This window comes from Eupeodes corollae, chromosome 2, assembly GCF_945859685.1.
Source record: "Eupeodes corollae chromosome 2, idEupCoro1.1, whole genome shotgun sequence".
NCBI classification, from domain to species: Eukaryota; Metazoa; Arthropoda; class Insecta; order Diptera; family Syrphidae; genus Eupeodes; species Eupeodes corollae.
The window spans coordinates 99,266,482-99,282,133 of NC_079148.1; the positions used below are offsets into that span (position 1 = coordinate 99,266,482).

The window sequence follows — 15,652 nt, forward strand, 5'->3', positions numbered from 1 at the left end:
TTGCGTGGGTTGTCAACAGTGAATCCGTCCGTATCCGAGGCTTGTTGGTGATTCACAACTAAAGGTATTGTTTACGTGGCCAGGAATTCACCCCGACGGCACTAACCCCTACCTGGAGAGCCAGATCCTTAGTATAACTCCAATGACGGGGAGCCGGATAAGCCGCTCCTTACAGGCCTGGGCTCCGAATGAGTCGAAGAAGCCCTATAAGGTGTTCACTAAGTAGTTCAACCTTACTGGCACTGTAGACGCCACCCTTGATTCCATCTCGAGAATTCGTCCGCTGCCGTCTGGATAAGGAGAGATGCTTTAGTGGAAACACCTCTCTCCGCTCTCTAACCCCCTTCCATCTCACTGTGCATGAGCCCGAAAAAGCGCATTATTATGACAAAATTTTGATTATCCTTTCTATCTTTTATGAAAATTAATGCATTTGGTATACATATTTATGTATTTTTATAAATGTAACTATTATAAATACCAACGATGGACGTGTAGCGCCACTGCATCGGATTGACGAATATGATATGTTTAATCAAGAATCTATTTTAAAGTGTCTATCAAGAAGTATTTTCTTGATACCTTTGTATATATGATTTTAAAATATTATTCCTTATGAATAAGGTTGTTTCACGCATACATATTTTACATGCCTTCCCCTATTTTATATAGAATAAATACTTAGTTCAAGTTAAGGAAACGGGCCAGAAAGAGTACAGTACAGCCTCGCTAGTCCGGACACATAAGGTTTCTACCGTTTCCGGAATAGCGAAATGTCCGGACAATAGAGACAATATTAAATACAATGAACAACCGAAAACTTTTCAAAACCTTTTTATTACAAATAAAAGAACATATACACATAATTTAAATATATACATGTACGTATGTAAGACATATGAAAGCATTTTAATTTTTTTTTAAAGATTAGGAAAGCACGTGTTAATTTTTGGTTGGAACGATTTATCTAAAAACATCTTCTCAGCTTTTTCTCGTAACCTCTTTAGGAGAAGGATATCCATTTGAGATGCATTACTTTGTTCGGCCCACTGAATGCCCTTGGCAAATGTCTTCCTTGCTTCATTGTTTGAAATTTTTGAAACTTCTTTGTTCACATTTTCATATTCACTGTCTTCAGCTTCAGTAACATTTTGTTGGATTTGTAAAGCGGACTGAATAATGTCATTATCAGAAAAGTCGTAGGAGACTTTATTTTGACCAGTTGCCCATTTATTAAATGCATATGTGGACGCGTCACCATTCGGATCAGTTGTTCTTATCATGGCATGAATTCTATTTAAATCAGCAAGCGAAGAATCCGAATCAATTTGTTGGCGTAACTGTGAAAGTGGTATAAGGTCTTCATCATTCCATTGGGATGCTAGTTCTGGCCATGATATTGACCAACTCTTTTTAATATTTTTCTCTCCGATACCTTTCTAAGCTGAATCTAAAAATTAAACAGCATCTCGCAAATTGATTTTTTTAAGACTGTTTTTATCATCTTCCAGTAGAATGTGGGTCAATAGCTGCTTTCTGTATGCTACCTTTATATTCTGAATTAAATTTTGATCCATCGACTGCAATATTGCTGTACAATTAGGCGGTAAGAACAAGACTCCGAAGTTCGGATCAAAGTTTATTTCGTCTTCTTTAGGATAATGGCCCATATTATCCAAAAAAAAGTGCTTTCAACGGCATGTTAATCTCTCTCAAAAACTTTTTCACACTTGGAATAAAATGATTCTTGAACCAATCAAAAAAATCGTTGTAGACATCCAGACTTTTTTGGTAGCTTTATATGCTACTGGAAGATTTAGGTTTTTAGAAGCCCTCGAATTAACAGATTTTCCGATAACCAGGAGCAGATTTTTCATTCGCATGAACCCATGTCGTCCCCGGAAGGCACCCTCGAAAAGGCAGCTGACTCATCAGCATTATATACCTGTTCTTCACTTATGTTCATTTCTTGAATCAGTTTTAAAGATTTTTCTTGAAAAGGCTTAACAGCAGCAAAGTCTCTGGATACTTTTCCGCCACAAATCTTAAGGCATCGAATTCCATGTCGCAATTTGAATTTTCCTAACCAACCAGAACTTGCTGCAAAATCTTCCTTACCTGCCATCTCTTTGTAAAAGAATTTGGCTTTGATTTGAATCAAATCTGTTGAAATTGGCACATGATGATTTCTTTGTTGGATGAACCATGCTTCTTCTACCGCTGGGTGATTCCCCGGAATCGTATGAACAAACTTTTTTTAAAGAAACAGAGACAAATAATATATGTAGGTGTATTGTACAATTGTACATAAGCATTTTAATACGCTGGCGCTGTTCGGACTGCAGAGGTAAGCTTTTGAAAGTGTCCGAAACATAGAGGTGTCCGGACTACTGAAGTATCCGGGCTAGCGAGTGTCCGGACTAGCGAGGCTGTACTGTATATGTATTTTCTATTAGAATCACTTTTTCAACATATACCTATATACATAGGTATTACGTACAACCTCTACAACTACTGCTTACGTGTCACTTCATAACTAAAATCCAAAACACACAAGAGCCTGACTGTAAACAATACATGAATAGCAATTTCTTGTACCTATTCGAATGCTAGTTTCTATTTTTAATCATTAACGAAAAAAATAAACTGAACGTAATAACTCCGTGTTTGCACTGAAAACTTGTCGGTCAGAAGGAATTTGATTGAATTGTAGCAAGTACCTTCTACGTACCAATAACATTCCTTCATTATCTCCATAAACATGTCTTTATCTATCTATCTGCATAAAGCTGGTAACGCTAATGAACTATTCTCTATCCGTACCAATAGGCGATCGCTTTACAATTTAAACATACATGTTCTTCCTCTCTCTTATCTTCAGATAATTTATTTTCCATCCTGGTTCTTCTAATATGATATTAAAATAAAGCTATCCAAAGGAAAAAGCTTTGAACGAACTAGTTGAATACACAAACAATTGTTTTCGTTAAGTATGCTTAAAAGAATTTTTCATTTAACTGATGAGTTTTCCTAGGATGAGTTGTGTCTTGGGATGAATCGCGCGGTTTTTTTGACAAATCAAATAGCATTTTTATCTTTGAAGACAAACTTATTTTTAATTTTTTTTTAATCTTATATAGGTACAGACTTGCATACAGGAGCAAGTTCGTGCGACCCAGTCGTGCATTTTATGTTTGCAAATTATTGTTATACCATTTTTATAATTCGTATTTATCGCTGCTGGAAAATAACATTCAAAGTAGATTAATTTAAATGTAACTTACAATTACGAGCCCAACTTCTAATCTAGAACGAAATTGTATTGAAAAACACTGTATGGCTAGTTTCGTTGTATTGTTGGGACTATTTTTCATGATCAATGTCACGAAAATGTTGGCAACGGTTTCGGATTTAAAGCATGTAAATCGGACCAACTTTAATTTTTATTAAAAACGACAATTATTATTCTACTTGTTAAAATTGACATTAATTTAGAAACGAAATAATTTGTCGATTAAAGCCTTGCTCAAGAAGACGAATTTTGGAAATAAATTTGCACGATTGTAAAAACGTTGTTCATACCTAACTAGCAAAGATAAGTTTTGATTCTACACAGTTTGAGTAGTAGTAATTTGAGTTTGAGTTGAAAAAAACTCGCTATAAAAGGTTTTCACCTATGGTAAATAGAATAGAAAACAAAACTTGAACAAGCTAAAACAAATTCATTCTGTGTTTTCTTTTTTAATCCTGTTTGGCCCGAGAAGTACAGGTTAAGGACCTATGATACAATTTTACTCCACTAATAAAAGACCTGTTTAAAATAATTTCTCTTATCCATGACAGCTCCATGGATAATTAATTCAATAATGTTCTTATTATGGAAATAATATTTTTTTAGTTTTGAATTCCAATTCATGTTTTGCTTGTTCAAAGATTTCTCAAAGCTCCGTGCCATTAACGACTGGTTTCACTCTAAGGGTGGACCAAAAAACATAAAATAAAAAAAAAAGTTTATATCTTGGCAAAAAAAACACAATTTTATGATAATTTATTATCTTATTATTATAATGTAGCCTTTTAAACTGTTACCAAGTTAGACCCCAGGCAGGTTTATTTCTTTTTTAAGGGCCGATTTGTATACTTCTTTTTTTATCTGTTGTATACAAAAATGATCGTTAAGATTAGCCTAGAATATCACAAAAAAGGTTTTATGAACGTTCTTATAACTAATTTTAATAATTTCTATTCCAAGCAATTTTTGTGCTATTTCCCTTAGATATCTCTATGTTGACATGGTTTTAAGTTCTTTTCAAAGTAAACTTTTGTATAAGTCCTATCAGTGTTTTATTTTGTATTATGTATTATTATATTCTTGGTACTAACCTCTAAGTAAGTAATGTTGGAAATGAACCAATCTTCATAACTAAAACTCGACAAGAAGTCTTAGACATAACTCTTGTCTCAGATACTATACACCATATGATCTTGGACTGGAAAGTATCCCAAGAACACTCGTTCCCTGATCATAGATATATCCAGTTCAATATCAATGTGGATGTAAACCCGAACCCATTGACTTTTCGAAATTATCGGAAAACTGACTGGGTTTCATACAGAAACTCGTTACAAAGTTTACTAAAACCTTCTTCAAATTCCAATGAACTTGACAACAAAGTCAATGACCTCACCTCAGTTTTGAACAGATCGCTGGAAATTGCTTGTCCACTTATATACATAAGACGAAAGAGGAAACCACAATGGTGGGCCTCAGAGCTTGACTCGCTCAGGAATGAATGCAGGAAACTTTTCAACCGAGTCAAAGCCGCAAGACTAGCATCTCACTGGGACTCTTACAATGAATCCCTAAGAATTTACAAGAAGGCACTAAGGAAATCTAAGCGATCTTCTTGGCGATCCTTCTGTGGCACGATAAAAGAAACTTCTGAAGCCTCTAGGTTACGGAAATTTTTTTCAACTAATCCAGCGATGCCAAGCTGCTTGAAAAATGCAGATGGCTCCTGGACAAATTCAAGTAATGAATCGCTGAACTTACTAGTGGATACTCATTTTCCTGGTAGTTCTCTTACCGAGACTTGCAACGGTTGTATGCGTTCAAGTCCCAATACAACATATCCACAAGGTCTGATCACAAGGGACAAGCTACAATGGGCTCTCAACAGCTTCAAACTATTTAAATCTGCAGGACCAGATGGAATAATTCCAGCCGAGTTACAAAAGACTTCTGACATAATTGCACCAATCCTTGAGGCAATTTTTACCAGCTGTCTTTACCTGGTCCATGTTCCCTCGGCATGGAGAGAAGTTAAAGTTATTTTTATACCTAAAGCAGGTAAATGCCCCCAAGTCAATCCTAAAGATCTACGACCTATAAGTCTATCATCATTCCTTCTTAAAACCTTGGAAAGATTGATTGATATCCATTTAAGGGCAAGTATTGATACAAGACTTCTGTCTTCGTCTCAACATGCCTACTGTAAAGGTAAATCGGTGGAAACAGCGTTACACACTTTAGCACGTATAATCGAATTTTCCCTCCATCATAAAGAGTTAACTATGGTTGCTTTCCTTGACATCGAAGGTGCCTTGAACAACGTGGACACATCTGCAATCAGATCTGCACTAACATCTCTAAATATAGAGAGTTCGCTTCGAAAGTTAATTCATTTAATGCTAACTAGCAGAATAATAAACTCAAAACTGGGCAACTCTTCTAGTAGACGATTCGTTAGTAAAGGGACACCGCAAGGTGGTGTTCTATCCCCTATCCTCTGAAACCTAGTGGTGAATGAAATCCTAACTAGTCTGGATGCGGAGGGTTTCAGAATGATAGCCTATGCGGACGACGTTGCTATAGCAGTTTCAGGAAAGCATCTTAACATCCTAAAAGAACTCTTACAAAATGCCTTGGACTGACTAATACTTTGGGCTGATCGGTGTGAACTGGGTGTTAACCCACACAAAACCGATCTGGTCTTATTTTCGAGGAGATACAAAATTCCATTTGTCAACCCTCCCCTTATTAAAGAGATCCAATTAAAATTCTCAGACGAGGCTAAATACCTGGGTCTTGTCTTGGATAAAAAACTAAATTGGAAACGGAACGTACAGGAAAAAATCAAAAAAGCTACTGTAGCTCTCTATTCTTGCAAATAAGCTTCAGAATTTCAGAAAGTAGTAAGCTTATAGCAAGTGTCAAACTACGATCAGTGGCTTATCATAATTGCATTAGAACTCAGAATCACGCATTGGCTATACATATCGGTAATCAGACCGATTTTAATGTACGATGTGGTAGTATGGTGGACAGTTTTAGAGAAAGGTATAAACAGGGATAAGCTAAATAAAGTCCAACGTTCAGTTTGAACATCTTACTCTACCTAACACCTCTTGACATTTTTGGCAAACAAATAGCTGCAAGCTCTGGTATTCGCCTCAAAGCTTCGTCGCAGTATACTAACAATAACATTGGCAACTCCGTATTTCTTAGGTATTTAGAATCAATTCCAAAGCACACAGACTACACCATTCCCCAACTGCAATTCGACTCGACGGAAATTACCAGATTATATCAACGTCTGATATCCGTATTTTCTCAGATAGTAAGGCCGCTATCAAATCTCTGGACTCTGGCTCTACAAACTCTATAACAGTCCATAACTGTCGATCATCTGATGGCACAACAGTTTAATATTCACCTTTGCTGTGTGCCGGGCCATAGAAACATTCCAGGTAACTGTAAGGCAGATGAACTCGCCAGGAACGGTACAGTACAGCCCATGATACCACGTTTGGTAAGTACTGGCATACCAATCGCTGCTTGTAAATTGTTGCTAATGCATGACGCTGTGAGGAGGGCAGGCCCCTGACAAAACAACATCACCACGTGTCAAGTCACAAAGAACATCTGGCCAACACTGGATTTAAAACGTTCAAGGTGCTTGCTGATCGCAGATCGCATATAAGCTCGATATTAGGTGTCATAACCAGACACTGTCTAATAGGAAAGCACGCCACGGGACTAGGCGTATTCTCAAATGACTTTTGCAGAAGCTGTATGGACGATCTTTAACGATCTAAATCAAATCAGAATAATCAGCCTATCACGTTTCGTTAGAGACTCAAACTGGTTCCATTGAGCTTAGGAGGAACCCCAAAGAATCATGTGGTATCACAACGGGCCATTAAACTGGCCTAAGTGTGTCCGTTTCCATCTTGGACAGCCACTTTAACCTAACCTAATCTAACCTATTAGTGTAACACCTTAAGACCTATTACAAGGTCACAATTAATGCAACTTTTGTGTCTTATTTGCGCATACATACATCTTGAGTTTCGATCCTAAATCTCTACAGCTAAATTGTTAAGCAAAAACTAGATAAACAAAATAAACATCGTATAATATAAAATAAACATCACTTATAACATTTAAAACTATCGCAAACGAGTTTTAAAAATTTCAAGACAGTAGTTCGTCAGATTTCGCAAATTTTGAAATTGCCAGACGACGATAGTGCAAGTATTTTTTGATCTTGCGATACTTTCCAAACGAGTATTGAATTGCGGGCAGTCGAACTAAAAACTTGCTTACCAACCAAACCTTTTTATTTAAATTTACTTTCAAGGTCTTAACTAAATTGTTTGAGACATATTTTGTTTAAATTAAACAAAACAAACAAACATTTCATAATATTATGATTTACCATTTACCGGGTCTATAAATTTGTTTTGGATTAAATATTTTGAATAAATTACATTCTTTTAAAGTATTGCACTTTTGTTAAATAAAACAACAACAAAAGAAAACACTTTTAAGTAAAATATGATTTATTATTTTTTTGTATCACAGGACTAAAAATATAATTATTTGACGTGACATTTAGTTTCTTTTTTTTTGTAAACTGTACTTACTCCAATGATATTTTATTATTACATTTTAATTAATAAAAATATATTTGAAAAAAAAACAATGCCTCTAATCATATTAAAATATTGTTTTTTCAAATAGCTATTATACATTTATATTTGTGTGCTTATGTACGAGTATGTATATGTAGTTTTGTTTGCCAAAAAATTTAATAATAATAACATTAGATTTATCATTTGTAAGTTTTTTTGTTTTTGACTATGATACAACAATTGCGAAATTCTAAAAAATGATAAATTAAATGAGACTTATTTTATTAAAAATTTCAAAATAAATTGAAATGAAGTTAGAATAAATTATAATTACAGTAAAAGAAAATAATAAAAAAAATAATAATAATAATGATAATAATTTACAATTAACTAATTATGTTTGTTTTTTGTTTTAATTTTGCGGGCCATGTATATATAAAAGTCTCTTATTCTGCTATACGTTAACGATGGCAAATTAATCCACTGGAAAATAAATTATAACGAAGTGGATGCAGGTTTTTGAGAATGAAATCCCATTGCTACTACAGTGGCAGTCATATAGCAGAATAGAACTTTTTTTTCGTATACGTTGTACGTATATGATAACGAATCAATTATTACAATTCATACAAATTAAATTAATAAAAAAATAAAAACAAATAAAAATACTTTCATGTATTGATGGTTCAATGTTCATTTAAAATTTTTTACAAACATCAAAGAAAGACAATTAATTTTGCTAGCTTTTTGGCATTTCTCGTGCTCTCACTGTAAAAAAGAGGAATACAAAATTATTAATTAATTAGAAAAATATTTAAATTTAAAAAAAAATATTAAAACTTACATTCCAAAGCATAAACCATGCCAATTATTACTAAAAGGAAAAACAAACTCATTGTTGTTATTAAAACAGTGACTTGTTTGCCTCTACTGCAAATGCCTCCTGTTGTCTTTCTAGATGGCCCGCCTTCGCCATTGACCATTGTAAAATGCGTTGAACTGGCCATTGAAACTGTATCCATATCTTTGGTGGTTTTTACAAAATCTAAATTTTGTTCAATTGAAATGACAGCATCTTTTGATAAATTTCTTGATGGCATTGAAGCAAGCATTAAATTCATATTATAATTTGAATTTAAATATTCTGCTTTATGATTGTTGTTATTATTGTTATTGTTGTTGTAATTGTTTTGTTTCTTGTGAATCTCAGCAAAACGCTCTAGATTAGCTGCAGTTAAAAGTAAAGATCCTGAGGATATGCTCTATAATATAAGAAAAGAAAATAAATAAATTATTAAAATTTTTAATTAATTTTTTCTTCATAAGGACCCATTTTGCAATTTGGGCATAACTTTTTATTCATTTCTTTTCATAAAATGATTAATTAGTTTAGAGTTATATAATCAGAAGAATTGAATGAGTTTAATTAAGTGACTATAATATCGAGAGAAGCTCATTTGAATTAAAAAATAATTGATACAGCGACAGAACCGATAGCCCCTAGTGATAGACAACACTGTCAAAAAAACAAAAATCAAAAATCACGTGCGCGTGTTCTTAACGCTGGAAGGTTTAAACTCGTAATTAACTCAATTAAACATTTAAAGTTGTAAATAAAAATAGAATTTTGAAAATCTTTAAATTCTTTAATTTATAAAAATTATTGGTTTTACATTTCCGTTTGTTTTATCATTATTTTTCAAAAGAAAAAAAGATGAAATTAAATTTTTATTTATTTGCACTTCACGATTTTTGTTATTTTGACTACGGAAATCTCAAGTATTAGACAACAGCTTAAATGACTTAACATTAAATAATGCCTTTTACTTTTTAAATGAATAACAAAGCATATTTTTTTTCTCGATTTTAGCTTTCGGTAAAACTCATTTAACTCATCTTATACGTGTAATAGAATATCATCTCAATCACCGTTGTTGCCGCCGGCTTGACTCGACTCAACTCATCTCACATTAAATTTAAGTCTCTCATGAATTATTTATTATCAATTAAATTTAGAAAAAAAATGTATATCTTACCTGAGAACTATTGTTGCTATCACTAGATCCTTGTGACGAATGTGATCCTCTTTTTGGTGGTTGAGTATTACTACTTGAAACATTATTGCGACTTGTTGGTGTTCTTGTTTTACTACCCCAATGTCCGTCTTGACGATGAATTTGAAGATGTTGATGATGTGTGCCTGGGCCATGATGATATAGCATCATTGATTTGCTATCTTCTGCTCTTCGATGACGATCAATGTTCTGTAGTTTTTGTTTTTTACCATCATATGAATCATTTGCAATTTTAAAGTTTCTTGAAACTGTCGATGGATTTGAATGAGACTTATTGCTACTGTTCGAAGACGATGTAGCAGCACTCGATCCAGCCAAAGAGGCGCGAGGTATATGCCATGATTCGTTCATCTGGAAAATAACAAGTACACGATATTATATTTAGATGTAGATATTGTTGAATGTTATAATTTTTGCATTGATTTGCTTTGCATTGGCTTTCTATTGGTCGCCCTTTTCTTTTGTTTGAGATATACTATTGAACTATAAAATGCAATCACTATATGAACACGGATTGGATATATGGATATGAAGGAGAGTAGCCAAACTTGTTTATACCGCTTTGTTAGATTCAGTTGAGGTTGGACGAGACCACAAACAAAAATATATATTTTTTTTTTTGATTTAATTTTGTGTAAAATGTTTCTCTTACTTTTTTTTAGAAGGTAGATTTGTATGTAAAAATGTCTTTTTCTCTTTTAACAAAGAATTCGATTAAGAAAAAGAAAAGAATTTATTCAAAACTTGGCTTCTTCTCTTTTGTTATATTTAAATGATTCTTGGAATAAAATATGAATACAAAAACAAAAATCAATCTAGAAATTCTGCACACGTCCACATTTACAATAAATTAACTAATTCTTATATTTTTTTTTCTAAATTTCATTTGAATTTTTTCTATTTTTTGATAAACTAAACTTACATTGTTATTTTCTTGTTTTCAAAATCAAACGATATAAATAATAAATTATTATATAGATTAAAAGGCACTTGAATATTTTTTCCAGGTTCTATCACAATTTAAAATTCCGATCAACCTTAAACAAATTCAAAGACCTCTTCTTTGTTTTTTTTCCGATGTACTATTTAATATAACTTTGAATTGAAATTGAAATGAAAAAATAACAAGAATAAGATCTTGTGTTGCAAAAATCGATTATCAAATAAGCCGACGACACTATACAAGTTGATATTAGCCTTTTTTTTTGTATTATTTGAGAGAACCGATCTATCCAACAACAAGAATCAAACTGAATCAAGGTGACTAGTAACACCTCCGTTTCACTTTACTTTTGGATTCTAAAGTAATATATTTTTGCCGGATATCTGCTTCAGCTTCTGCTGCGGCTACTATAAGTAAGGTATGCTATTTAATGCTTGCTAGCTTGATAGTATAGATATAGACTGATGTCTGATGGTATGTTGTTGTTGTTGTTGTTGTTGTTGTTGTTGGTGGTGCTGTTGTCGTCGCCTTCTATGTCTGTATGTGATAATATTTATTTTTGTTTTGTTTTTTTGCGCAGGTGTGAGCGGAGTTTGAGCCAAGCTTACAGTGATCGGACTTTTTTATTTATCAATTGTAATAAAAATTGTTAAGAGTTTTAATACTAAAGTACTATATATCGATTCTTGTTAACTTAGACTACACACGGCCGACCGAGTCTGAATTTTTTCGTTTGATTGATATTTGAAAAGATATTTGGATTCCAAAAATGTTGAAAATTTGATTGATCTGACCAACCTTATCATTATAATGGCTTTGATAAGAATTTTGAACCTTAGAATGTAGGTGTATGGCAAGCTTAAAGCTATGAAGTCTATTGCTTTTAAATTATAACATGCTTTCAGGTATCATCTAATTTCTGCGAATTGTGATTTCATTAAGTATACTTAGGTTAGGTTAGGTTAAAGTGGCTGTCGAAGATGGAAACGGACATACTTAAGCCAGTTTGTGATACCACATGAATCTTGAGGCTTCTTCCTTGCTTTCTACGAAAAGCGTGGTAGATTCTTGTTTCATAACATTTCAATTTCAAAATAAAATTTTTGTTTGTCTTTTTGTATTTTTGCCTAGTGCTTTAGCTTTGAACGAATATTAAGCTTTTTATTCACGTTTTTTGGTTTGAGGACTATTGTGTACGAAGTTCTGGACAAAACAAAACTATTTTCTGTCTGAATTCAGTTTCGAAAGTCTAGCTAAATAAAACACACACAGTGACACGTTTTTGATGAAAGTTATATTTCGCTACAAATTTTGGGTTTTGCCATTTTATTTATTTATTGAATTCGTTAAACAAATTAACGTTAGAACTTAAGACTAGTATTACATTTACTTTAATAGATTTACAATGCTTTAAGCAATTTGGAAAAAAAGCTAAACTGAAGTATCGAAACAATTTACTTAAAATGTTTTACTCTTAAAATCATCGCTTACAGAATATACTAAAAAGTTTTACTTGTTTTAAACTGAAATCAATTGGTTGAGGGAATTGCTTTTAACAATGTTTGATCTGCTTGATGTAGGACATAAAGGACCTTGTTTTCTAATACTTGAACGGCTACAAGTAAAGTTTAATTGTTCCAAAATTGATGGTGATATGACTGAACCATTAATTAATTTTATAATAAAGCAGATTTATGAACGTAAGCCCATGATTGAACTGTAGAAGTTTGAGCCTATTGGACCATGTGAAGAAACGGTGGCAGAATCGCATGAATCTTCTTTGTATTCCTTCTATTCTGTTTATATGGACTGAATAAAATATATTCCAATATTGGTCTTACAAATGTTATATGATGAAGTTTAAGAATATAAGGGTCGCGAAAATCATGTGAAAACCGTTTCATAAATCCGAGTGTCTTATTTGTTTTTTTTTTTAATAATGTAGTCATAATGATTTGTAAAAGTAATTTTGAGTCAAGAATAATACCTAGGTCAGAGAAAGTAGAGAGTTTAGTCAAGTTAGAAGAGTCTAATTGATAATTGAAAGTCGTGTGTAAAACACATTGATTTACATTATTGTCTATGTTTAGTAAAAACTTATTTATAAAACACCATTCGCGAAAACTTTTTAGATCATCTTGTAGGAGTAAACAGTCGTCAAGTGAGTCAATACGTTTGAAAATTTTAATGTCATCAACGTAAATTAAAACAGACGAGTGTTTTATAATAGAAAGTAAGTCGTTAACGTACAAAATAAACAGGAAAGGTGCTAAGTGGCTACCTTATGGTACGCCAAAGTTGGTATACAAATATGATGACCGCTCATTCCTAAAAACAACGCTGTATGATTTATTATATAAGAATGCTGAAACCCAACTAACAAATTTATCTTTAAAGCCTTGGGATTTAAGTTTGGAAGTTAATGTTTTATGGCACAATTTATCAAAGGCCATACTGAAGTTTGTGAAGACACATTCAACTTGTTTTCGTTTTTCAAACGAATCTAAACAAAAAAAACTGAAAATTAAGAGGTTAGTAACTGTTGACTTATTTTGAACAAAACCATGTTGACTGTCAAATTATAGACTTACAATTAAACGATATAACTTTACAAATAATGAATTCAAGTTACTTAGGGATGACGGACAGTTTTGCAATGGGACGATAATTTGTCATTTTTACTACCCTTTTTATGTATCGATGTTACGTACGACTTCTTCCAAATTTCGAGAAGATTTGAGCGATTCATTAATAAGAATATGAAGAAAATAGGATAAATAGGATGTGCATTTTTCAAAATATAAGAAGGTACACCATATGGACCAGGGCTATAACAAACGTCAAGTTCTGAAGCTTTGCGAACGATTTCATCTTCAGAGATCCAAAGACTAATTGAATTCGAATGAGGGAAATTTTGTGAGTGGAGCCAATGACTCAGGCTCATTTATTGCTAAAAATATCATCATTTTGAGCATTTGAGAAAGGTTGGTTTTTATATTGAGATTATTCGATCTTTTGGGCAGAGCAACATAAGAAATCGTGGTGGCCAATTGACGTCTCCAAGATAATATTACGCGACCAGGAAACTTCTCACGTAATAAAGTCATAATTAGTGGAAAGTACTATGTGGTCCGTTACGCCATTTTGTTGGAGCCACTTTTCGTAAAGGCATATCAGTCGACTCCAAACAAACTTGACTTCTACCCATTGGCATCTTCGAAGAAATACGGACCAATAACACCTTTCGACCGTATCATACCAAAACAGTCGTTTTCAATAGCTTGTGGGGTTTTTGAGCCCCATTCAAGACAATTTTGTATTTGTTGGAAACAACAAACAAGTATTCCACCTTATATTAGATCAAAACAAAACTCTAAATCCACTCTAATTCATCCGAACCCTACTACAAACACCCATTTATCAACAATGTAAAGAATATGAAATCTGATACTATTATTTACAATTGCAAATGACGATCAGCTGAACCTAGACTCACACCATACATCTTTACTAACTCTCTATACTTAATCTTAAATTCATAAGAAGTCTCGAATTCTAATGATGATGAAGTCGTGATGACGACGGCGACGATTCCGACAACAACGACAACGAGAGTGGTAATAAAGTTAGGGGTCAACACTAAAATTAAAAAACAAAAACCAATGACTATAGCTTTGAAGAATGATTTTTGGTGCACGGAAATTGTACGGTCAAAATCTATTAACAAAAACTGATGATGACTGACAATATGTATATGAAGATATTAACATAGTTGGGGAAACCCCATAAGGTATGCATTGTCTAACACTTTCCTATACCTTACCTATTCTCTATTCAAGCGAACGTGCTGTTTAACCATCGTTAATTCGTTGACAGGTTTTTTTTTATTTTTTTTTTTTTTATTTTTATTTTTCGTTGAACTTCAAACAAATTTTACTTATGTACGTACAAAAGACGTTATCTAAGCCTAAGGGGATTCTTGATAAATGTTTGCTTTACATTTTCTGGTATTTTTCGTTCCTTTCTAAATTTAGAAATCCTATGAATCTATGACTTGTGACTTTTTTTAAATTTAGTATTCATGTTTTTTTTATGATTGAAAGTGTTTGTCACGGTGTTTATCCTTTAAATATGAAAATTATTTGTGTTTTGTATTTTAAACGGTAATTTACCGGTTAGAGAATTTGAGTAAAACTAATCCATATGACGTCATTTTGTATTTTACTGTTGAGTTGTTTTTTTTTTGTTTACTTCCCCTTCTGTATTGATTTATAGCTTTTAGCGAGAAAACTTACAAAATACTATCGACCTTGGTCATTGTAACGAAGTTTCCATAAAAACAGGTAGATTTTTCAAATTCAGGTCGTTTGACCATATTTTTTATTTCCACTATTAATATTACCATTTTTTTACAGATACAAAAATAAAAAAGAAGTAGCTTAGGCCACCACATGGAGTTTCAAACTCATTTTTAAGTTCACGCGCACATTTCTGGATAAACAGGAATTGGAACAGCTCTTAGTCAGCCACTGTTTAATGTGACCTATCAGCTACATTAGTCCCCACTTCTTGAAAAACAATAATGACTTTGTGATACTTATAGCCATCAGCGGAGAACCCCAATTGTGTATGGTCCAAAAGGCCGAGATCCATCTTATGAAAAAAGCGTTTAAAAAAATGTACTTTAAGAGACAAAATTGCAAAACACATTTGACGT

The 15,652-nt window shown here is 32.9% G+C and overlaps 2 protein-coding genes across 3 annotated transcripts in view; one reads left to right on the top strand and one right to left on the bottom strand.

Annotated features, from left to right (window-relative positions):
* Positions 1 to 15,652, top strand: part of LOC129944529 (nuclear migration protein nudC) — a 40,941-nt gene that overhangs the window by 12,636 nt on the left and 12,653 nt on the right. The window lies entirely within an intron of this gene.
* LOC129944530 (probable serine/threonine-protein kinase DDB_G0282963) overlaps positions 7,823 to 15,652 on the bottom strand; it is a 33,688-nt gene continuing 25,858 nt past the window's right edge. Inside the window, exons 1-4 of one of the 2 annotated variants that reach the window (XM_056054020.1) lie at positions 10,915 to 11,282; positions 9,954 to 10,343; positions 8,762 to 9,179; positions 7,823 to 8,685 (exon numbers count right to left, since the gene is read on the bottom strand). In XM_056054020.1, the coding sequence (XP_055909995.1) occupies positions 8,657 to 8,685; positions 8,762 to 9,179; positions 9,954 to 10,343 (837 nt within the window). In that variant the 5' untranslated portion in view covers positions 10,915 to 11,282 and the 3' untranslated portion in view covers positions 7,823 to 8,656. Of the gene's footprint in view, positions 8,686 to 8,761; positions 9,180 to 9,953; positions 10,344 to 10,914; positions 11,283 to 15,652 lie in introns of those variants that run through there. The other variant, XM_056054019.1, reaches the window with a different exon arrangement.